At 42.2% G+C, this 25953-nt stretch overlaps 1 protein-coding gene across 1 annotated transcript; it reads right to left on the bottom strand.

Annotated features, from left to right (window-relative positions):
• Positions 1-7605: 7605 nt before the first annotated feature.
• Positions 7606-13806, bottom strand: ctsd (cathepsin D). The gene is made up of 9 exons (XM_079736832.1): positions 13641-13806; positions 12959-13115; positions 11575-11698; positions 10802-10920; positions 10489-10688; positions 9946-10068; positions 9588-9732; positions 8705-8803; positions 7606-8169 (listed from the first exon to the last, which is right to left on the bottom strand). The coding sequence occupies exons 1-9, from the start codon at positions 13700-13702 to the stop codon at positions 8002-8004; spliced, it is 1197 nt and encodes a 398-aa protein (XP_079592958.1). The 5' UTR covers positions 13703-13806; the 3' UTR covers positions 7606-8001.
• Positions 13807-25953: the final 12147 nt, after the last annotated feature.

Raw genomic sequence — 25953 nt, 5'->3', positions numbered from 1 at the left:
AACGTCTTTAACCCAACATTCCTTCCTCAGATTCCTGCCTGGGCTTTGTGAACACGGGGTCGCTGCAGCAGCACGCGGAGGAAAAAAAAGACCCGTCGAGGCTAAAACAGATGCAAGTATTTTTGTTGTAGGAGGTTGTGAGTCGCGCCGTTGGACAGCCACTTGGGCCAATATATGCCCCGTAAAATGAAGTCACAAACATTGCGACTGTAGTCGACTCCCACTCGCCGGGGACGAGCACAGACGAGGCATTATGTGGAGAAGTACCAGCTGGTACCACGGTGCCCTCATCCTCCTCGCCACTTCATTCACTGGACCCTCCTGAGGCTGGGGACATGGAGGACAAACCTGGACACAAACCTGCCAACCTCCTGCTGGGATGCGTGCTGCTCGTCGCCTTCTGCAACCTCTGTCGTGCACAAAAGAGTAAGAGGAACATCTCTGTTTTTTTTTGTTTTTTTTTGTCACAATTTGGCCAGAGTTGGATATTTCATTGAGATGCTCGTCCAGTGAAGCGGCCCGAGTGTCTGGTTCCTGGTTTTGTTTCTTGGTTGGAGTTTGTTGTTTTCAGCCATTTGCTTCAGTATGTGTGTGTTCAGGCTCAAGTGCAGTTGGAAACCACTTGTTGCAGCGAATTAACAAGCAAACAGCGTGTATTGATCCTGCTTGACGTCAATCTTTCTCTTTTGTAGTTTGTACAGTTCTTCCGGGGCCTGTGTTCGTTCCAGAGAACAACACCATGGATGTCTTGGTGGCAAAAATCAACGCCGATAGCGACGTGAGGCTGACCATCGTCAAAAACCCGGAGGATCTCTTCTTCTTAAAGGGGGATGACGTGCTGGTGAAGAAAGGCCTCGACTATGAGGTAATCTCCCATGACTGGAAGTGCTATGTCTTTGTCACTGTGGGTCACAGTTTGAGCCAGACTGAGGGAGCGTAGTGAAAACAGAAGCTATTAAGACAGAGCGCTACAATAACTCCTTGGGGGCCACAGGCTAGGTTGTATTCTAGTAGGGGGGCTGGAATGAATTATGATGCACTTTTATGAAGTGAATAATTGTTTGATAGTAATTTTATATTAGAACACTATGTTGATACAGAAGAAATATACAAGCCATTGTGTATTTTATGTGTTTTAGTTGAGGAGTTTAAGGGAATGTGGGGAACAAAACAAACATGGAGTCAAGCTGTTTACTTGTCTCCAAAGTGAACAGTGGCTTCTTGTTTGAAAAGCATGAGGATTAAACCTGCACTATGTCATTTTTCTACTGCAACTATTTTACTTGATTATAAAAGTCTCTTAAGAATAAAACAGGGCTATCCACAAATCCATTTATTCAGGGAATGTTTCTCTTTAAATCATGCTATTCTGGTCCACTTTTACTTGACCCAACCGTGGGAAATTCTCGATGCTAGCTTTGTCGCATAGGATGCTACGGATCTGATACGAGATGACAGTCTTTTTTTGGTTTTAAAGAGGTCATTTAAAACATTACGGCGTTACCTGCCTGAAAGACATAATCGCAGATTTCAGTTGATTTGGTGTGCGTAGTATAACATGTCTTGACACCATTCAGTTGTATTAACATTTTAAAACGACAGTAACTGTTATGTACAACTCAAGCCACTAGAGGCTGCTATTGGGAAACCCTAATAGTGCAGGTTTAAGTCTCAATACGGTTAGTATCCATGATGGCAATAGTAACTGACATTTGAGCATTATTATGAGTAAACTGTGTTAAAATGGTTGACATGTTGATTATTGAACCGTTGTATATATTCCTGCTGTGTGTTTCTCTTAGTCCCCATCAGGAGCAGAGGCCAAGGTGGTGCAGGTGCAGTGTAGCAGATCAGGCTCCAGATCTGTGAGTATAACGTGAAGACACTTCTAGAAGTGGACCCGCCACAAAAACACACAACCGTATGCTCATAGACACATGTCAGTGACGCTGTTGTCGTAATTCATGAATAAACATATTGCATTGTTAGTTTAACTTGTATGTTGTAAAATAACATTTGCCTGTGTTGTTATTTTCATTCCATTTGAAGTTGGTCCAATTCCAATGTTTTTTTCATTATTTTAGGTGAATGTCTCCGTTAAAGTGTTTGTTGAAAACGTCAACGACAACCCGCCAAACTTTCTACAGGACCACTATGTTCTAGAAGTGAATGAGGTCGGCAAAGGGCTTGTTTCACAGAACATGTTGTGAGCTGGGAGTGCTGAGAGACTTGTTCTGACTGTTGTTTTGTCTGCTGCAGCTCAGCCCCTTGAACTCCAGCGTTGGAGTTGTAGACGCTTCGGATATTGATTCGGAGGTGCTGTACTATCGCTTAGAGCCCACCACAGTAAGTACTTTTTGTATTAAAAAATAAATTTAAAAAAGGATAAAATATTGTCATGACTTGGCTTTCAAACCATGCATATTTGGGAAAAATATACAGGCTAAAAACAAAGCTATATTTTTTTATTGTGTGTTTGTGTTTCTTTAATGTAACTCCAGGACAAGTATTTTCGTCTTGAGAACATTAACACTCCAAGGATACTGGTCCAAAACATCTTGGACTATGACGTGATACAAAAGATCAATTTGGTTTTGCATGTCCAGGTACCAAAACACTTAACCATCCTCAACACTTAAGCTAACAGAAACACTTTGGCTTGGTTCAACATTGTATCTCACCCTTGACCCCTGTATCTTGTCACATATTTCAGGACATACTCAACGGTTCGACCTCCAGTAAGCCCTTCTTCACATCGGTGGCCACAATCACAGTCCATGTGAAGGACATTGACAACAGACCTCCATGGTACCAGCCCTGTGTGAGGGCCAACTTAGGAATGGCAAAGTTATGTGTCAGCACCGGCTATAAGGGCAGAGTCAACCTGACCGAGAAAGAGGTGAGCATCTGTTGCTGTTCTTCGGCTGTTCTTCTGGTTCTTTGTCTGTCGCTACCTTGCTGGTTTAAAGCTAGGGGAGGCAATTTGGAAAAAACATCCATCCGCTAGATTTTGAATGTATTCAACCGAAAAAATCCTCCACCCCCTTCAGATCTCCCTCCGAAGACAGCCCCCCCCCCCAAAAGAAACATGAAAACATTATTCTAAAACAAATGCCCTTGCTTTAAATAGCAAGGTGTCATCTTTCAAACTCTAATGTGGGTGTGATGCTGCCGTATCATTGGGCAGAAGCAGTGTTAAAAGGAACCAATATGTGGAATTAAGTCAATTAAGAGGAATTGCATTGTTACTCTGAAAACCTAATTCACAACTTTTGCCACAATGTCAGAAGAACTAATTACACTTTTGTAGTTGCAGTCATTTGCAGTTGACAGACATTGAACAACACATTTATAGTATAATTAATTTTTATTTTAATGTTTGAGGCCTCTTGGATTGTATTCACAGGAGGGGAACTTGATACTGGAGCCAGGTCCTCTGTATGCAAAGGATGGAGACAAGAATCGAAGCGAGTCCATAAGCTATAAAATACTCAGAGGTTTGGCAGTTTGTATTCTCCCAAAAGTTGTATTGGAATCAGGACGTTTTCATGCTATCGTAGGGATACATATGGACATTCCTCTGTGTTTATACAGGGAACGAGGGCAATATCTTCCAGATTAATGAAGAAACAGGAAACATCTCCATGGTGAAGGCTGCTGACATTGTCGGTCCAATCACTCTTGTTGTTCTGGTACGGTCCCTCTCTACAATATTGAGCACTAAAGGCTCAGTTATGGTTCCACATCGACGCAACGCAAGGACCACGCAGACGCTTTGACAAAGTCGTGAACCTGTTTTGGTTCTGCGTCGGGTTTTAGTGAGCGGACCAATCACAGCCCTTGCTGCTGCCTCGCCTTGACGCAAGGGTAACATTTTTGGGAGGCGCACGTCAGGCCCTTGCGGGGGACGCAAGGAGGGTCCGCAAGGACGTAATGGGTCCGTAAATCCCCTTACGTTGCTTCGACTTGGAACCATAACAGCCTTAAATCAGACCTCCATCACTGTCGGGGACAGAAGCTCATGTATCTTCTTCCTTGGTGTGGAGTTGCAGGCTTCTCAAGTGACCAACCGGGATCAGTTTGCCATGACACAGGTGACCATAGAGGTGATGAAGAAGAGCCGCAACCCGCCCCGTTTCGACAGGGAACGCTATGACGGCTTCATCTATAGCAACTCCATACCGGAGAGCATGATCCTGCGAGACCGCACCTCCAACCGACCCTACAGGGTCCGGGCGGGGGATGAGGACTTTGCCACTGTGAGTGGGGGACTGATACACACTTTTAGACAGGAATCTGATATCTGAGACTACCTCTCAACAATTACTCATTTGTTAGTACAGATTGAATAATTAAGGGGTTAGAAAGAGCTATAGAAATATTTTATTTTATCAATCACCTGTTTGATCGCTTTTTAACAAACCAATTCATCAATGCAATTCATCAAATGATCATGCTATCCAATACCCACTGTCTTCTTGGGTTTAGATGCCTTCTCTAGGTCAGGTGATCTGTATCCACCGCTAGTGCTGATAGATTGACCCGTATCTTTTAGGGAGTGAACCCTGATGTCCGGTACGAGGTGCAGTACAGCAGTTACGTCAACGTCACCGCTGAGGGCTTTGTCATTCTGAAGCGGGTGGTGAAGACCGAATCCTTCGCACTGCAGGTGACCTGATACACGCATACAGCACAGTCTAACACACTTCAGAACATGCATGAGCGATGGGAGTTTTGTGTGCAACTCATTTGCCTCTTGTTTACTGTCTCCTTGAAGCTCAAGGCTGTGGACACCACAACGGGGGAGTACGGTACAGCTGCCCTCACAGTTCAGGTTATACCTGGTAAGACCACCCATAGGTTGACCAAATTCTAACCAGTAGGACATAAAAAATGGATATAAGAGAAGACTAAAACGTTTCTTTGGGAATAACCAGTTTCCAGTTTACTCAGATTCTCAATAGTAGTGCAGCTACCGCTCAAAGTGTGCCTGTTTCAGAACGGCAGATTGCTTTTCTCCATTATACCTGCTTGCAGCGTTCTCGAGAACCGCTCATCCTAACAACCTCACACTCGCAATACACCTGAGTGGTTCAAAGTTCATCGGATGAACGGTTGTGGAAAAAATCAAAGGAGAGAATAGGCTGCTCAAATTATAGTTAGATACACTAATTGTTTGTTTGAAGAATTGAGATAACTGAGAACCTTTTTTTGACATCTTTGTGTATAAATGCATGCTGAAACCTGCCACCCTTCCTAGCGGTGGCTGTCCCCTCCCAGACCGGCGGAGGCTACCGGGCGGGAGACATGGCTCTCCTGGGTCTGATCATGGCAGCCCTGCTGATTCTCTGCCTCATCGTGATTGGCTTCCTGATTTCGCACTTGTGGAAGGGGAACACCAACGTCCATAAGCTATCTGAGGTCAGCACAGGCTAGTATTGATTGCTATGGATCATCATGTCATATATTTGTATACATTGTCCAAGTGGTACATCATTTTAGGTCTGAAATTAGGGTGAGCCAGACACTCTTTCTTATGGAATAGAATGTAAAAGAAAAATCCATTCTTCAACACAACACGCCTATTTCTTTGTAGAAATGTCAATGTGCTTTGACATTTGCATCAAGATTCCCTGCTTCAGACTCTCCTGTCAATTTCCTTTCTCCTGTGCTGACCTTTTCCATGAATATTTATCCACTGAGAGTCAAAAGGGCTCTGTGCAACACCTGAGCAATGTCACCCAGCAGACACTCAAAGGGACCCCATCTGTAAAGTTGAACACTGTGCGGCGAGTCCACCTAGATGTATGACGGATAGATGACCAACGTTTGCTACAGTCCACTGGGTAGGCCGGCAGACTGATCTATCCAGCACACATCTAGGTGGACACACCCACTTGTGATGTCAGAAGAGGTAGATTTTCAAAACGGCTTGTAATCGCTAATCACACTCACACCTGGTGGTATAATATGTCACCTTTAACCAAAGGCCTTTCCTCCTCTCCCCAGTGCCTGAGCCCTTGCCTGCGCTCCAAACAGCACAAGAGCGGCCACAGGGACTCCATGCAGTACACCAACGACGGCTTCCAGAACGAGAGCGACCCGAGTCGCGGCGGCGGCGGCGGCGGGGGCCGGCGATGGAACAGCGCCGCCGCCAAGCGTACCACCGTCCCGCAGGCCAGGGGAAGGGTTATCCCCATGGAGCGGCGGGGCCACCACTGCTCCTCGTGCGGCCTCTACACCAACCACGTGCCCAAGGGAAGCCCCCTGGCGCGCGCGTCGGGCCGGATCTGGGAGGACCTAGAGACCAAGCTCAAGCGGAGGAAGAGGGAGGGGCAGAAGACTGTTTGGTTTAAGGAGAGCGAGGACTCCTCGGACATCGAGGTGGAGATAATCCCCGACACGGTGGGCCGGGTGGCCGAGGAGACGGCGGAGGAGATGGACGCCGAGATGGAAGGCGGGGCCGGGGAAACGGTGGCGGCGCCGACGGCGACGGGGGGTAGCGGGGAAGAGGACGCAAAAACGGAACCTAGTGAGGATGTGGGCGCTGGAGGTAGTGACTCTGCCAAGGAGGGAGAGGGAGAGGAGGTGAACGGAGAAGGACACGAGAACACCGGAGGTCAAGCGTAATGAAATCCCTTTTTAAATGATTTCTTCAGTAGGCCCGACTATTGGAGATGAGTTCACCAAACTGAACAAAGTGCTGTTTGTTCTCGTGTTACATTCTCCATGTGTCAGCCAACGGAGGACTCTGTGATATGAAGCTGAATTCTTGATGATTCAGCGTCGCTGGATTTCGGCCCATCCCCCGTTTCTACATCGCAACTTCAGAGAACAGTGAATGGATGGTGGTGTTACCATTACAGGGGCAGAACCTCGTCTAGGAACCTCATTTCAGTTTTCAATTATTAAGCAACAAGTTATTGACGTTAAAAGATTATTTTACCTTTTTGTTAGGCCCGTGAGAACATCCTGATCTCAATTTCCCTTTTGAAACTCAGGATTGTCTGAGGTGAAATGCAGTGAAAGACTAGTAGGGCACCACTGTGTAGTAGGGTACCACTACGTCAAGGCTACTGTGAGATATCAAATTCCCCGCATGTGCAAGAACATATCAACCACTACACAAATTGACGGTTGACGTCAATGGCCATTTTATATCGCAGACCAAAATAATACCAATCTCAAATGGTATCAGATGGGAAAGTGGATGATGTACAGCATGCACATGGAACTGCCTATCACAGGACCATCACACAGGCACATAAATGGGCCCATGCACGCATGTGTGGGTAATGCATCAAGGCATGGATCTAGTGAATACTAAAAACAGGGACTTTTCCGTGGAGTTTATTTCATTGTTGTTGATAACCATTTGTGATAGAGTATGTTAATATAAAAGCTGACATTTTGTATAGAGTGGAAAGTGTAGTTTTGATGGAATAATAAACATTGAAAGATGCGTCACTTCCATTGTTATGAATTGCCTCGTCCATTGCAATTAAGCCTATGAAGTATTTGATATCCCTGAAGGCTACAGACATCTAATTAGAGATGGTAATTAGATGGAGAAGCATCGTAGTCCAAAAACTACAAACGATTACATGTCTTTAACAGTTTTTATTTGAAGCCAATTAAAATCAAATCAAAGCAAGCTTTCCAATCACCTTGCATAATGTAGATTACAATTTAAAGTGTTCAATTGTCTAAAACAGGTCCCTGATTTCAAAACACTGATATTCTAAGCTTAAAACAGACAGTAGAAATCCCATCATCCCTAATCAGATACACCCAGCACACAACATAATGACACATTACATCCGTTAACACTCTGCTGGGACTTTAAATACACAACAACGCAATGCAATGTTAAAATCAGTGCATTTCCAATCCACACAGACCAATTGTTATTCAGGATTCTGAAGCAGCAGTAGCATGTGCAGTAAAAATGGTCATCTCTGTGTAGTTTCTAAGTTTGCCAACCCTCGCATACGATTTATCCTAAGTTGACTTAGCTTTAGCAAAGCCCACTCTGTTGTTATCGCGGTCAAAGGCGGTGTAATATTGGCCAATGAATACATCTCCCAGAATCCACAGGGGCCCAGCCGGGGCGGGGATGTCCAGGCCCATGAAACCACTCAGACAGATGGTTTTACCCCCTTGGCTTTCCTGGAAGGGAGGACATTGAGATACTTGAGCATAGAACTATACAAAAGATATATTTTACCATTTCATTAAACACAGTTGAAAAACGTAGCTTTCCTTTTGTTTTATAAAAGTTGCATACAATAGTGTACAAATTATATATAAATCAGTAAATACTGTCAAATTATTAGACATTATCAGTACATCGTCTGCTAATCATATATTATCAGTCGACTGAGGTAGGGGAAACGAAAATACAGGCTACTGGGAACGCCGTGGGCCTTGCCAAAGAAAACAATGGTGCATTTATGTGGTTTCATGATGAAACAATCACGAGGTTGTTGTTGTGGTGGTGACAGCTGTGGGGGCTGAGCTGTTGCTGCCCTCTGCTGGCAATCATTGCACCTCCCGTCAGAGAGAGTGAGAGAGACAGAGACAGAGAGAGAGACACACACAGAGAGAGAGAGACAGAGAGACAGAGGGACAGAGGGAGGCAGAGAGAGAAACACAGAGAGAGACAGAGACACAGAGAGACAGACAGAGACACAGAGAGACTCACCTTGAGGACATACTGCTCTCCCGTCAGGGAGTAGGACTGTCCGCCCACGGTGAAGGTGATGACGGGCAGCGTGGGGATCTTGTCACAGCTCACCATGTACTGAAACGACACAGGCGATATGTAGACCATTACCAAACACGTTTCCACAAACTGCTTCCATCGCCTCGACATGTTCATCCAGTAAAATTTGTTTTAAGAAGACCGTTTAACCGCCAAAATACTTGGGGAAACGGAGGTGACGGGTTGGCGGGCGGAGCGAGATGTTTCGATCTGCTGCAGAGATAACGTCTTTGTAGTATGAAGTTGTGTGGATTGAGAGTATTTTTTTTCCACACTGAAGATCGGCTTCAGTGTGTGCATATTGAGCTTTGCCAAGTGATTATGCAGGCTGTGCAAGTGTGATTTACGCTACATTAATTGGAATAAATCAACTAGACTATTTTGGGATCATGGACACATTGATTGGATCCATTTATTATTTATGTAAAAAACAAAAGTTTCTCTGCTGCGTCATTGTGTATGAGGTAATTGAAGCGGAGTGTACTTGTTTAGAAAGTTTTTACTTCGGACGTGTCGCACCGCATTCAATGTATTTGAGGAGTTAGCCCAGAACTGACATGGTGTTCAAGAAACATCCTGAAAATATTGCCCCTTTAAGTCTGCCTGTCCTGAAGAAAACTAATCTCATGAGCTTTCAGAAGGGGATTTAAAAAAGGCCACGCCAATGCCTGCCACGCCGTCTACACGTGTTGATTTTAAAAACGTTTCAGACACTTTTTTTACAGTTTAAAACTGCTGGCCGGGTTTATGCAGCACGATTGGGGAAAGTGGAACTCCTAAATCACCCAGATTTCAGCTTGTCTGCCATCAGACTGAGATTTACCTCTCCCTGGATGATGGGCATGGCTCCGATGGCCTTCTGCAGGGCCCGGACCTCCTCCGCGGGGCCCGTGATGAGGGACGTGCCGGTGTCCACAATGGCCTCACAGCCCCCCTTGCACAGGCTCAATTGGCTACCCACTCCCATCCTGTCATGGACCAAGGCATTGAGTCAAACGGAACTACTGAATAGTGTACGAGCTACTGAAAGGTTAAGGCTGGTAACTAGCTGCCCATTACTTTCCAACAGGTTGGAAAGGTAGCTCGCAATATAATGCCTCATGCACCACTTGGGTTCTGCTTAGCTGTAGCAAGAACACCAGGGCCTACTGCTAGCCTGGCGTCTGAGGGTGAACCCATACCCGTCCATGTGGATCTGCCAGTAGGCCTGGCGGCTGACGTTGACGTAGTTGAAGTCTCCAGTGTAGTACTTGGGGTCAGTTCCTCCCAGCAGCAGCTCACCACCGGGCTCGGAGTCCGGGTTCCTGAGCACAGAGGTAAATAACCCTGGTACGGTGCATTGACAAGTAAACCCAAACTGGGGTGGGACAGAAATGGGCTCTATACTAAAAAGACAAAATTCAACCAAATGAACACATAATTGCACACGTTAACAGTTCCTTGAAAGTTGCTATTGCGATAACCTGAGTTAACCCTTTTGGTTGCAGTTTCTACCCATAAAAAGTCACCTTCTCACACTTCCGTTTTTTGCATGTTATTTCCCTTTGTAGCATTTTTCGGCAAGGAGTGTGGGAACACAGCAACTAGGAGGTCTTATCTTATCAGCAAAGTTGAATTGACCAACAAACTGCAAATAAGAAGCCATCTGGAATGTATATAACATGATAGAATACAAATAAAACCAACCCCACCAAAACGAAAGCACAGACTAAACCCTGACCCACCTGTTGAGGTAGAAGGAGAAAACATTCTGGTCCACCTTCTTCTGGGCCATGATGCTGTCAAACACTGGCACCACCCCATCCACTGAGATGCGTGGGTAAGCCATGCCAAGGATGCCATCAAACTTGGCAGCAATAAAGACTATGCCTGGCTGCTTGATGGCCTCTCCGAAAACCTGTTTGTCAATGGATAGGTCTCCAATCTGGATGAAACGGTGACAAACGTACAAAAGTCAGAAAGGGTCAATGAAAAACGGCCATACACATAATGCACTGAAAAACAAAGCTTAAAATCGTTGGCATGCATCTAGCTTACTGTGCAAGTATCCTGACTGAGGTAGCCAGACAAGCTGCCAGATCCGTACTGGATGGCAAATTCGGTGCCATTTTTCACATATGTGCTGGACTTAGCAGAGTTGTACTTGTGGTGCAGCCCTTCAGGGAAGAAAATTATACAAAATAAAAAAAAAAACAGGGCGGGGGAATGTTGATTAGTAAAGTATAAAGTGAAGGTGAAGCCATGCAAAACAATTGATATAATGAACACTTTTACTTAGTGGTTCCAAGTTACTGTGGAAAAACAAAAAAGGAAACATTGGCAATTACAGGACACAAAATATTAGTTATTGGGTATTTGCATTTCTCAAGCATGAGGCTGCAGGTTGCCTGTTCCTACTGGTTAGTCTGAACTGGTTGTTCAGTCTAACTCCTGGTAGACATGGATTACAATGTCCTTGGGCCATGTTGTGTTTGTGGTTGAGTCTACCAGGAGGTAGACTCAACCAAAAAAGCAACATGCCCCAAGGACATTCATTCATTGCAACTTACTTCACTTGTAGTACATGCAAAAGTTCTGTTCATCTTAAAGATACAAGTCTCTACCGTTTTAACTTTTCTCATGTGCATATCAATTTATTTCGCTAAATTAACTATACATTGTAGACATTAGAAATTAATATCTACATAGATAGAAATTAATTAATACATTGAAACGAAGGTTAGAACACAAACGTCTGCACGTTGTGAGAAATTCAAAATGAGTCAAAACGGTGGGAGGCTGAATGGCCTTGGTGGAAGAGAGGGACTTACAGCAGGCGACGTCGGTGAAGGCGCAGTGAATTGAGGGAACCCACAGATTGGATGAGCCTGTGTCGAACACCACTGTGAAGATCTGGGGGGGAGTGCCTAGACCGATCTCTCCGTAATACTGGGCCTGGGCACACGGCAAACAAAGACAAACAGAAAAATAATGAATGTCACTCACCTAGAGGTAGACCTGCACAGATCTAATTTAAAAAAAATAAATAAAATAGCTCTTTCCTTAAGAGATTGACATGAAAAAGAGATAAAGAATACACCCTGAAAATATATATTGGAAATTGACATTTGTCATATTTGTTCAATTCTCATTGCCGATATGCAGCAGCTCGTATCAGCACAATGAAAGTCCCAAGCACGACAGATAAGTCGCCTTGATTGGTTTTTACTCTTTACTGAGAAAGGAGAAATGATATGAGTAGTCGCCACTTCCTGTCCCCTGACCACAAACACAGGAAACCATTTGCATCCAAACGATGTGCTGGATTGCAGCTCTAAAAACATATTTCTTGCAAGATCAATGAAGAAGCAAAAGTAATGAGCTACAGTTAAACATTAAAAGATTTAAGCCGAGATAATGTCATGCACATGCAAACAGTGTACTGCAGGGCATCCTTTTCCATTTAATAATAGACGGGCCGTCTACATCTGCCATGGACCACGAGTGTCTCCGGTATTGTGACAGGGAAAGTACCAGTGTCTCGTCTGCTGGTGTAGGCTTCAGAGACATCAGGCCAAATTAGCAAACCTGGCCTTTGTTTGCTTCTAGGTACAAACAGGTGCCAGGTTATACCACAATCCAAAACAAACTATTGATTTTCATTTGTATATCAAAACCAAACAGCCTTGGTCGGACGTAATGGTTTGCTGACTGTACAAATTCCTAAGTTAGGAATAGGTTGTATATTGTTGTCTACCAATCTAACCCATTTAAAAAAGGCGTTAATGAGGAAAATGGTTTCTAAGCTCTAGTTCCTATAATCCTTATTACTAAACTCAAAATGCCATCCCTGCAGGTTCTTAAAATAGGGTAATCAGGCAAAACCGACAAACATTATGGAACAGTTCGTTCAATAGCCGACATTTCACATGGCCGACTCAGGCTTCCTCCTTTGAAGGAAAGATAAACCCTGCCAACCCCCACCTAGTCTAAATGATGGGGTGTCAACATGACTGTCAAGTGTAATGCTGCATTCAATTAGAGGGGGGGCGGAAGAGAAGGCCACTGCAGTCAGCGCACAATAGTATCTCTGTTGTGCTTCTCTTTCAGCTTCCTCTGAAGTCATTTAGTGACATGGAGTACTATTGAAGGAGTCCACATGTCATTAGTTTTGGCAGGGTACTCAGCGGAGGCGTGGAGCAGTAGAAAACTCACGTCGAAGAAGTTCTTCAGGGTTTCTGGAGTGGGCGCGTTACTGGAGGGGAAGCCAAAGTTGTACTTGAGGGAGTGTTTGGGAGCCAGGAGCTCCTCTGATGTCCTCCCGGAGTCCGTCAACTGTCGTCGGATGGAGCGGAATTTCTTCAAGGGGATTCTGGTGTTCGGGACAAAAAACATATGAAGGCAACATTTGTTGTTTGCTTTTGTTTTGTTTAGGGTCCGCCACGTTATTAAAAGCGAAAGATTTTATATTGCGCAGGTACGTTACACCGCATGACCTACATCCTTATCTGTACAGCCAGACTGTCTAAATACGGGATTGGTAGTCAACACCAGCAAACTGCCTACATTAGTAAATTACAACACCCCCAATGATTTCTATTGGGTTTAGTTATGTGATTGATATTCACCAATATAGCTCCGTGATAACAACCATAAGACCTTGAGGATATCTTACCCTGCTTAAATACTCATATTTGACACCAACTATTTATAGGTTGGCATTCTTTTGACAAAGGCAGTGTAGCATTGCAACTTTGAGTTAACGCAAGACAGGCAAATGTTCCCTGCAGACATGTGAACCACAGTGGACTATCACGTAACCAGGGGGTAGTTTAACCCAATCTGTTGATGTTTACTAAAATGCTACTTGACTTTGTATTTAAAGAGGATTTCTTACCGAATAAGTGCATGGCTGATCAGGGCTAGCGCAGCAAAAGTAAGCAGGGATAACACTCTCATTTTAAAATCACAGTAGACCAAACAGATAAATTTAAAAGCCCAGAGCGCAATGCTACACAATGACTGAGCAGTTAGTCTTGTGCTCGGCAGTTACGATTTTTATCAGCTGACCCGAACGCGTCATCCCTCGTCATGTGACTCCGGCTTGAGGTGTTCCGGTAAAACTGAAGGAAAAGGTTACCCGTCCCTGTTTTTTATTTTTTCAATCGGGTTATCATATCATAGAAGGGTCATCGTGTTTTAAACCGCTAGTGTCGCACACTAACAGTGTCGCACACTACTCATTTTTGTCTATCAGAAGGCATTTTAAACCTAATTTTAGTCCCGACTAAATAACATAACGTGCTGGAGAACACGTCCCAGCGGGTTTAAACGCTAGCTGACGCTGTCGTCCTGGTTAAATTTAACGTGACGGCGCAGTTGATTACAAATATATGCAGATGCATTTATTTTAATAATGTATAAATCATTAATTCGTTAATGTGATATTGCTCGATCGCATTTTACATTTCTAACGTTAAATCAAATAACTTTGACTGTGATCGAGGAATATATATATATATATATATATATATATATATATATATATATATATATATATATATATATATATATATATATATATATATATATATATATATCTCACATTTAGGAAGTAATTGCATCTTATTTTGCCATATCCAACAAAATTGACCCAAATTAGCCAAATCTAATTTTAATAGGCTCTACTTACATTATCGACACGCAGTCATAGTTAAAGGGGTAGTTCAGAATTTTGGACATAGGGCCTGATTCCCAAGTTAGCCTTGGTGTTCTTTATCATTGAAGACAGTTTTCAACACATGCCATTCAGGCCTTCTAGTTGCAGAGTTCGCTCGTGCTAGGCTAGCGCACGGCAACGGGCAATACTAGCCTGCTAATAAAACAGTCTTACCCACTCCACAGTACACCCGAGGCAAATCAATTATAACGCCAGACTATAGATGTAAATGTCTGTGTTGATAGAATAATGTTAGAATTAAAACTAACCTCGCATCGCATGAATCATCGCATTTTGAGGGACTACTTTCTCAGCAGCAGCGGAATTTAACCTAGATATCAGTCCCCCGCTGCCGTAGCCTACTACCAGGACTATAACACTGCTGCTGAGACACAGCAAGTCCCTAAAAATGCAATGCAGTGCAAGGTTGGTTTTATTTCTAACAATATTCTATCAACACAGACATTTACATCTATAGTCTGGCGTTATAGTTGATTTGCCTCGGGTGAACTGTGGAGTGGGTAAGACTGTTTTATTAGCAGGCTAGTATTGCCCGTTGCCGTGCGCTAGCCTAGCACGAGCAAACTCTGCAACTAGAAGGACTGAATGATATGTGTTGAAAACTGTCTCCAATGATAAAGAACACCAAGGCTAACTTGGGAATCAGGCCCTATGTCCCAATTCCGAACTACCCCTTTAAGCTAAGTACCGACTTTCACTAGCCAAACGTTAACCAAAGTCTTTGTGATATTTTTATTCAACAAATATTATATTTATGTATATATAAATATATATACATTTATATATATTTATATATAGTATGAACTGTGAACTATGAATTATCATGGAGATGGCGTTTTCAAGATACTAGTTGCAAATAGTTGATAACTGTTGATATCTGCCTTATTGTTGGAAACCCATAATTCCTACAATGTATTCCAGAGTTGATAAAGTATAGTTTATCATTCAATTTGAACCACTTTCCTCAGTACGTCTGCTCTAATAAATAAGTCAAATAGTACATTTAGCTTTGAATCCTATAGGGTAATGATGCCACGACTATGAAGTAGTCACCCACATCCCAGCCAGATCTGAACTTGATACCTGTCAACAGGATAATCAACTGATAAACTAAACAACGTTTTTGGGGGTAAGAATACAACCAAAAGAATACAACCAAAATGCATCTCAAGTGTTTTGTTTCTTTTTCAAGTTTAGTAAATTTTTTCTTTCTTCTTTATTTCTGAATGAGAGCTGTGGTAAAAGCAAGGCCAACAACTTTCCTTACCTTCGAAACATTGACTTTAAGACATGCATTTAGCTGTATGAAAATGTAACAATAAAGAACCTTTTGGAATATGAATTGTTGATCCAATCTGTACAGTGACAAACGGCCTGAGAACACTTTGTTTCCTGTAGTGCTGCTGACCTTTCAGCAATACTCACGAGGGAAAAACGGAAGTCAAACCTTTTCACGGATGTGTCCCTGCCCAGGAGACTAGCTCTTCATAACTGTCTCATCTAAGAGTTCAATGTATGATTGAGCTAGTGTTGATCATTTAAATGATGAACTTTGGCCGATATCATTATAACCAATCAATCCTAATTTCTAAATTAAATACGCAGATGCGTTATTGCAGCTAATATATGGTTGGATTATTAAGCAAGATAGATCTAATTGAAGATGTAAGATATTGAATGCTTTTCACTACATTACCCCCGCTGACTGACACTTCATAGGCAATCCTTAATTACAAATGATTGTCATGCTAACCAGTAATGAATCCAAACTGCCACCAAATGCGGTGCTTTATATTACAGATGATGATTGCGAGGCCGATGAGTAATCACTCTGCAGTGTGGGATCATGATTAACAATCCATTACACTGAGCGGAATATCCTCAGCCCACTACCTGTCAATCATATATAAACCGTCAATGTTTATTCTGATGGGTGCAATAATTCGACATTGGAGTTCTTAGAAAACGAGGCACATTTTATGTTGTCACTCTGTCTCAAACTATAACTGCCATTTTTTGCTGGGGATACTCGTGTGTGTGTGTGTGTGTGTGTGTGTGTGTGTGTGTGTGTGTGTGTGTGTGTGTTTGTTCGTGTGAGTGTCTGAGTGTGTATGTGTCTGACATGAGTGAAAGTGTGTCTCCCTGGTTCTGTGTCTTGCCTCATTTCGGCTTATCCCTATTTTCATAAATTCAGGGGGATCTTTTTTTCTCTCATTTAAGTTTTACTGACAGCCTCAAGGAACAACATATAGTCAGAGCAACAAGAGCAGCATAAATCTGCAAATTGTGATCCACACTTAAACAAACCATAATGATTTAATTCTTCACAGTTAACTTCCAATTTGTGTTCTGAAGGGAGATTAACTGATGTTTATGAACTTGCCAAGGCTCTATGGTGAAACAGGTCAGTTCTACCCTTCAAGATCTAGATCATCATTGGATCGTCTGTGACATTAGGTAGTGAATCAATACAAACAAGATGGTCTTCTGAACAACACACATGTATTTATAACAGTGTACCCATGCTATGCTAACCAGAGAAGGCTTCTACAGGTTTCTTTTTCGGTTCTACACCATTGGTTTCTGACAGAAGTAGTATTATGCCATGTCAGCTAGGTGTCCACTGTGATGCAGCCTGTATGGACTGTACTGTGGTTGCATTGTATGCAGAATAATCAATGGCCTTTTCAATCAAACCATTGGACAGGTTAAGAATAAGTCACGGGTCGGACGTCATTGGACGATTAAGAAAAAACGATCTCTCTATCCCTATTTTATGAAATTATTCAGTTTTCATATTACTTTTGATGTTAATCATGGCGAACCATTCCGATTTGCACATCTCATTTTGTATATTCTTTACTTTAACTCTGCGGGATGACAGAATACTGAGGTTACAGGTGAGAATTTGCTTCTGGTGCCAGGGGCTTGATGCAAATGGAGTGTTGGTTTGTGTATGACAACGCCAGATAGATAAGTATATGGGTCACTCACTGCTTTCCGTCCTCCTACTCTGTATCATGCCAATTAACGCCATAACATGAACAGTATTCCACACTATTAAAACACACGTACATGCACACACATATGCACACACACACAAACACACACACACAAGCACACTCACTCACGCACAAGCAGCAAACAGCCTTTTCGAATCAACCCCAAACCCTCCCTTCTCTTTTTCTATTTCTCAAAGTACTTTGCAATCACTGCAAGATAAAAATGGAAGCATCACAGACCTTTGTATTTGCTGAATTGACATCTAAGTGTCTTTATTTCTTTCCCAATAGTGGTCATGCGGTAAGTTCCTCATGGTAATAATGTGTTCAACACTCACAATGACAAGGCAATTTATAGATTAGCCTTTGCTCTGTGAATTGATTGTATGATTAGAGAGAGAGACAGAGTGAGAGAGAGAGAGAGAGCCCCATGCTGTTATTTCTACATTTGATTGCTACGATTTTTTATTATCATTGCATTTCTATGTTGGTTTTCTTGCTTTGACTGAGTAGTGTGTATGCTGAAGCATGTTAGCACCAGTCTCTTTTCTATAATGTCTCCCTCTTAAAGCAGCATGAAGGCCAAGGATCTATATATTCCAATTATATGGAAAATGGCGTTGCACTACCATATGCATTCATATTCTCATATTCATTATTAGTCATTTACAAAATTAACATGCTGAATTTTTACTGTGTTGTTATGATAATGAGCATTTTCAAACTGTCTATTGACAAATGTTGCTGTCAATTGATTTTCTTTTGTTGAGCTTAATTTTTTGTTATGAATATGCTTATGAGTTGAATTCTTTAACCCTGCATTCCACCCATGTAGCATAAATAGGAAAGCTCATCTTAACAGCTACAGTAAATGGCTATGGCTACAGAAAGCCCAGCACGTTTCAGTGTTAAGCTTTATAGAGAGACAGACACCGAGTGAGAGCAGTAATTAGTTACCAAAAACACTATTGATCTATTCATCTGTAGAATTGTGGTACATTACTGTCAGGGTAAAATGTCATGGAGTATCAGATAAACAAACAAAATACAAACCCAGATGATTAGTCAAATAGACAATATGTCTGTGGCAGTTAATAACCACCAGCAGACACATTTGGAAGGAAGGCCTGGGGCATACTGTCTATCTACACACACACACACACACACGTTACACACAGAAATTCATACACACAACTACAGGCAGAAGATTGGTAGTCTGAGGATTTTCAGAAACCTGAAGCGTGTTTCCATGGTGACTTGTTAAAGATTTAGCCTAGTTCTCTTTCCACTCTCATTTCTCTCTGTTTTGTGTGTGTGTGCGCGCATGTGTGTGTGTACACGCGTATATTTGTGTGATTGGTCTTATCATTGCGAAATTGTAAAGATAAATATAATAGGTCATAATTAACCATGTTAAAAAAATAAATACTTTCAATAACCAATGCAATTGAAACATACAATGCAATACAATCAAATTGTTAAAGTGGTCCATCTTCAGTGGTGGCCTTTTTGATGGTAATGATGACAACATGGAGCAATCCAATGCAGCCATTACATTACTGGGAGGCAATGCTTAGTGCAAAACACATCATCATCTGTAGTGCCTGACACTTAGCTTGGTTACGTATTTGTGAAGGTTTGCCTTTGTTCCCTTCCTGCCTGTCAAATACCTCTAGGCATGCCTGTATCTTTAATGTCCCCAGGTGGACATTCTCCTGCTTCATCATTTAGAATCAGGAAATCAAAATGTTTCTGGCACATTTAGATATAACAAATTCAAGCAATCGTGTATTGTTATTGATTCCTTAGTATCGACCCGTTGGTGATCTATTATTCACCATTAAATTTTGGCTCAAACACTTTCAGGGACCTATATTGATTTTAATTACCAATAACTAAAGTAATTGACACAGAATATCACTGATTAAGTCAATAAATATATTTTATATTAATACTTTTTCAGAAAAGGGAGACTGAATGATTTATGAAACACTCATCATTACGTATTATATTATCGCTATTCCAAACTGTTTCCATGGTAACAACACACCTATCTATCCTAGATAAACAAAATTGTAAGTTCTTTAAGCTAAAATTCGAAAAAAAAAGTTTGACACTCACTTAGACAAGCACTCAATAAAATTGTATCGTTCACGGAATACATCGAATTTACAAAGCGGTAACACAGTGGCAGAACGATGAGAAATACTGAAGGACACTTCATACAACGTTAGTCTATTGACGTTAGTCACCCGTGCGTGACAGTTCCATTTCAGTCGAGCGAGGACGGCAGCAGGAAGACAAAAATAGAGTGGCGAAGTAACGCCTCTTCCGGTAGAGACCATGGGACCTATGCGATCGAAAAGTTTGAATGGGTTTCATTGGAGAGAAAGTAATTATTTTCTGGTCCCAGTCTTTATATGCCCTGGATTACACATGTGTTGTTTATGACACGTGTTGTTTTTGATATGTCACCACCCGCACTTGGAATGTGATGTCAGGCATTTAGTAGCCGAATTGCCCAGGGGTAGAAGGTATTCCTCAGCCTGTTTGTCCGGCTCCCAAGGGACCTGTATCTCCTACCCGAAGGGAGGAGTTGGAAGTGTCCGTGGCCGGGGTGTGATGAGTCACTCATAATCCTCCTTGCCCTATTCAGCCCACGGGAGGTTGCAATGTCCTCCAGGGAGGGCAAGGGGCAGCCAATGATTTTTCCTGCTGTCTTAATAACCCCCTGCAGGGTTTTCCTGTCTCTGGCTGTGCAGTTTGCATACCACACCAGAATGCCATAAACCAGAACACTTTCAACAGCAGAGTGGTAGAAGGTCTGCAGCAGCTTTGTCCCCACCTGGCATTTTCTCAGCAGTCTTAGACTTAGTCTTAGTCTTAGTCTTAGTCTTATAGCCTCTGCTGAGCCTTCCCGACCACCGCAGCCATGTTGCTGTGCCAGATTAGGTCCCTACTGACCCGCACCCCCAGAAACTTGAAGGAGGAGACCCTCTCCACGCAGACCCCGTCTATCTGCAGTGGGGCGAGGACACCTCGTCCTGCTCCAGTCAAACATCGTCTCCTTGGTTTTGCTGGTGTTTAGCAAAAGGTTATTAGCTGAACACCAGGCTGTGAGCCTCTGGACTTCCTCCCTGTATGCTGTCTCGTCACCGTTGGAGATTAGACCCATCACTGTAGTGTCATCCGCAAATTTGACGATGACATTTGAGTGATGGGCAGTGACGCAGTCATGCATGTAAAGAGAATACAGGAAGGGGCTCAGCAGCACACAGCCCTGAGGGGAGCCCGTGCTGAGTGTCAGGGTGGAAGATGTTTGTGTCCCCATCCTCACTGTCTGTGGACGGTCCGTCAGGAAGCTGTCAATCCATTCACAGGTGGTGGCCTGGAAATCCAGGTCAGTCAGCTTCCTGATGACAATGTTCGGCAAGATTGTGTTAAACACCGAACTAAAGTCAACAAAAAGCATCCTGACATAATTCCCCTCTTTTTCCGGGTGACTCGCTTGCAGTGTGGTTGACAGTGGCGATTGCATCAGCTGTCGACCTGTTTGCTTTATAAGCAAACTGATGCTGGTCGAAGGTCGATATAAAGACTGGGACCAGAAAATAATTACTTTCTCTCCATTGAAACCCATTCATATTTTTCGATCTCATAGGTCCCATGGGCTCTACCGGAAGAGGCGTGACTTCGCCACTCTATAGTGTAGCACGGAACCAGATAAATCGGTTAGATTGCGAAACATAATGGGACATTTTTGCGAACACATTTTTTGCGCAATGTATAAAATGCATAACCATTTTGCGTAACTCATGCAAAATGCAAGCTGTAGGCCTACAGAGAGCAGTCTTTATGTTATATAAGATACAATACAGGGAAAGGGTTGGTATCTATATGGACACATTCACGTAACTTTATTCATGCCACTGTGGCCACATTTTTTTATTTTCTTGGTTGAATTTATGAATTTATGTTTGTCAGCAGGAGTGGCCCTACATAGTCGTTTTGACAGTGGCCCTCAAGAGACCGGCTCCCAATGGGTAGCTTAGGGCTGTGATAAACTCCCACTCCCACTCTGGGTGTTGGCTGACTGGTCATTCAGGTGGTCGGGGCTCAGCGGACATCTGTGGGTGCTCACAAATAAAGTGTATGTGAGCAGTGATGTAAATTATTTTAGTCTATGCTATTTCTGATAAGATGTTTCAAGCTAACCATAGTTATGAATGGTTTCTTCACCACATAATGGATAACACCATATAAGGTTTTAAGGATTTTATAGATAAGTTAAAGACTACAAACATGGCCACTTTGCCATTTCCGTTTAAGCCCAGACAGACCAATGGTTTACCTGGGTAAATTAGAACGTGTAGTCGTGGCCTATTTACCGTTCCGCCCACTCCCAATATAACTGTCTGTTTACCTGTGTTCGTGAGATGCTTCATGAACCACCTCCAGAAAGCAAGCCCCTTGTGTCTCTGTTAGAATAAACCACATTGTTGAACATTTACCACTCTCCGAGTCATACCTAGCACGAGACCACCACACCACAAAGGATCGAATTAGTTTTACTTCAGGAGTGGATGCAATTAGTGTGTGTGTGTGTGTGTGTGTGTGTGTGTGTGTGTGTGTGTGTGTGTGTGTGTGTGTGTGTGTGGTGAGGAGATGATAAACAGCTTTTTTAATTCCCTTTCCAATACACCTGAGGTCTTGGAGTATATTGAGATGTTTTACGTCACTCGTAAATACTGTGTGTGGAAGGGGTTGTATCAATTGAATATTACATTGGGTTTATGAGAATCTTGAGTAATGCTTCGGGAAGAAAACTGCTGCTACTTTTTTGTCGCAGATTTTATTTGCCAAGCTTGGGAGAGAAGGCAGAATATTCGATTGAAAACCGAGCTGTAAAATAACATTCGATTTTATAAGGAAATGGAATATCTGGCCACTGCACCAAATACTGTACTTTTGGAGTCTTGTACACCCATAAGGGGTTTGGCACTCTTTGTGCATGGCACCGTTGTTTTTTTTACAATAAAATACATAAATATCAAATCAATAGTTTGTATTCAAACAGGAATGCTTTGAGCATATACATATTGGGTACGGTGACAGAACCTAAGGTGAGAAGCTAGGATTTGGCCGGACAAGAGGGCGGCACAAAAACTCCTAAGGCACACAGGCAAAGAAAAGAAATAAAAATGAGAAATAAATAGGAATGGAAGGTTTGGAGAGGGCCCTTTCAGAAACCGAAGGGAGGTTCTTTCATACGTATCTCAAGTACGTCTCAATGGCTCTCTTCTGCTGCTCCTTAGCCGGGAGATAACAAACCACATTACTTTTCGCTTAGAGTGCACAGAAGTGCAGATGTGTCGGAGGACTGAAGGGAGAGCTAGTGTCAGAGTGTGCAGGGGGTTTCATCAGGCGTTTCATCACTATGGGTCGTGAGGATGGTTATTTGGGCCTCGGTCAAGACAACAGACGACATAGTCTGGTCTTCTTCATCATTAGACCATAACTTGGGTTGATCATAATTTGTCCTTGCATCATTTGTTTCTTTTGTGAGAGGAATGAAGTTCACAAGATGAAAGGTTAGATGAGTGAAATATATCGGAGCAGCCGTGGTCAGAATAGAGTCTGCGTCTTCACTTCATCTGTGCTCCTCTCCACTCTGTTGTTCAATCTCAAACACTGAATACCAATTCCATTTAATGCATTAACTCTCGCACTTCAAGTTTAACAATAAAGCGATGACGTCATAAGACGCATCAGAAATAGAAAAGCTGATTATTGTTGGTGTTAATGAGCGGCAGATATCTTTGGTTTTGTCCAAATCCATAACAAGAACATTAAAACAAACAACAAATGCTGCTGAAGGATCGCATGGTGGTTTTCATCTGAGTTGACATCCCTCATTTCAACATAAGAAGCACATAAATTATATTTGACATGGGGTAGGAGTACAGATAAAGAAACTATTGTTTATGACTATACAATATCCATCCAGGTACTAATGCAACCGTGATGAGCTATTGTATTGGAGCTTTTTGTAACGACTTGAACTGAATGATTTTTGTGTTTGATTCATCTTAAGAGACAACTGTGGTTACAATTGGAGAAAATAGCCGTAGGTTATGAAGAATAAATGTCTAGACAGAAATTGCCTCTCCATCGGGAACTAGGCAACAAGTTTTGGAGAATAATTATTCTTTCTATGAACTGTATCTACGTGAATGAATAAATAACAACAGAAATATCTGTCATATCTCTATATGCCTAGAGCTGCATTACATGCATCAGTATGTGAAACGACTGACTGCAGCCAGTAGCTGCGAAAATAATGAAAATATGGTCTGTTTAGACAATAACCTACTTTCTCCTCTGCTATTAGATCTCCCACCACTGACGTAATGTAATATATAAACACACAATATATTTTTTTAGAAACCATGTCTCTATAGTACTGGATGCAGGGTGTACAAACCAGATGGAGAGAGGACACCAGGTGCTGTAGTTTAGTCTGGGGGAACCTGGCTTCCCACCAAAAGAACATCCACATAACAGCGGTGCATATGCGTGTGCTCATTTTGACTATGGGGTATGAGCTTTGCGTAATTGTTTCAGAGGTGTGGCAGGAGATACATACGCATGCGTTTCTCTTTAAAATGTGTGTTTAAACAAGAGGGAACATTTTGTGAAGGGCTTCCTATTTTAGAAAACCCTTGAAAGAGCTTTTCTTTTCCAGGCGACACTCGAGTTTAATAAACGGAAGCAAGAATGTGCTCAGGACACTTTTGGGAAGAGGAGAATAATCGAGATGTTGTTTTTTTTGTGATTTACTGGAGAGAGTGAGGGAGGCCGAGCAAGATGGAATTTGTACAAATACTCAAAACACAAAACATCCAAGATCAGTCGGAAACTATATGGGTAGAACATATAGAAAACGATATTTGAAAGACTATTGTTTTTTAAGGCTGCTATAACAAGATCTTGAATCAAAAACTTCAGACAATGAATCTTATCAGGCAACGGCCGATCTAGCAGTATTATTTGTTTATTCTCTCTTCTCTGTTGAAGACCAATCAATATCATACCTTATTACTTACTCAGTGCTTGGTGATGATTTGTTGCTACCGCAAACCCCTGCTGAACACGAGGACTCCCTGGTCAGTCCTGTATGGAACTCGACTGACATATTGTTGTGTGAGTGGTAATAGATGCAGTGCCACTAGGTCCGTCTGGGCCTGCCCAAGGCCATATGGTGGTGATGCATTTGAAATATAACTTTTGAGTTGGTTCCAGGAATGTTTATTCAGAAAAATGCCTGCAGAATGTTGAAATGAATGTAGGGTTGTGTGTGTTAACACTGTGGCAATACTGTATGTTGAATAGGTTTGGATAAAGGGAGAATGCTGTCCATCGTGACACAGGCTTCCATCCCAAATATAACATTTCGGTAAATGTTAATTTCTCACAGGTTAAAAATTTACTGACAGATTATTGGTTTCTGAAATAGTTGATGAAATCCAATTTTCTGAACACATTGATTGTCATTTGTCTCGGGGAGAAAGATTTATATCAGGATGTTGAATAACTTTTTTTTACCTGTTGTCAACCAGGCTCACATAAATCTTTTCTTCATTAATCTTTTATCTCTCTTTTTGCATTTTCCACACACCTCTGTTCAGCTTGCTCCTGCTGATAAATTATCCAAATACATTGCCACTGTATGTTTTTGGCTTACATTGAAAACATCCCCCCAAACATAAAGTTGGACGGTATTTGGGTACATTATATTCACAACTACTTTTACATTTACAATATTGTTAGACAATGCACATGTATTGCTTCGATTCTGTATTTCAATTCAAGGAAAAAAAGAATCCCTCATTTTATGTAAAACACACAGAATACTGTATAACAATTCCATATTTGGCCATTGGCTGACATGTGCAATGTCAGGTGCCATACAGTCTGTGATTGTGCTTGTGCTTGTACCAAATGGATTTTGGCACATGGTGAGAGCCATTAGGCTGCTGCCGGACTCAAACAATGTAAACAGATTGAGCTCACTCAACACAGTGCAGTCTTGTCTCCACGCCTCAGTTCACAACAAGAGGTGTCCATTTTTGGACGAAGGTGATGAATGATCATCAGTATTGTTGTTTTCTTTTCTTGACCAGTTCAGGAAAAGAAAGTAGATCATAAAGATACATTTACACTTAGTTTTTGTTACAATTATTATTTCAAACATTAAACAGAAAACATTTTGCTGATCAAGCCAGTTTAAAAACAAAACTAACTTGTTGTGATTTTGCTTCAGCCAAAACTGGCTTTGCTTTGCGAAGCCGGCAAAGCCATGATCCTCTTAATTATTATCATTATCATATCTTAAGGGCTTATTTGTCCTGAGCTGCGGAGAATAATTAAAAAATAATAATTATCCTCCCTCAATGAGCCTGTTAATA

This window comes from Pollachius pollachius, assembly GCF_949987615.1.
Source record: "Pollachius pollachius genome assembly, chromosome: 5".
Taxonomy (NCBI): domain Eukaryota; kingdom Metazoa; phylum Chordata; class Actinopteri; order Gadiformes; family Gadidae; genus Pollachius; species Pollachius pollachius.
Note: the sequence above shows the minus strand (reverse complement) of the source record. Positions and strands in the feature narration are given on the sequence as shown.

Bases quoted from the DNA above. Each gene is read 5' to 3' on its own strand.
- ctsd (XM_079736832.1), bottom strand. From the start codon at position 13,702: ATGAGAGTGTTATCCCTGCTTACTTTTGCTGCGCTAGCCCTGATCAGC. The intron at 10,689-10,801 runs GTAAGCTAGATG...CGTTTCATCCAG, and splicing joins TCAGTCAGGATACTTGCACA to ATTGGAGACCTATCCATTGA. The intron at 8,804-9,587 runs GTAAATCTCAGT...GTGTCGTTTCAG, and splicing joins TGCCCATCATCCAGGGAGAG to TACATGGTGAGCTGTGACAA.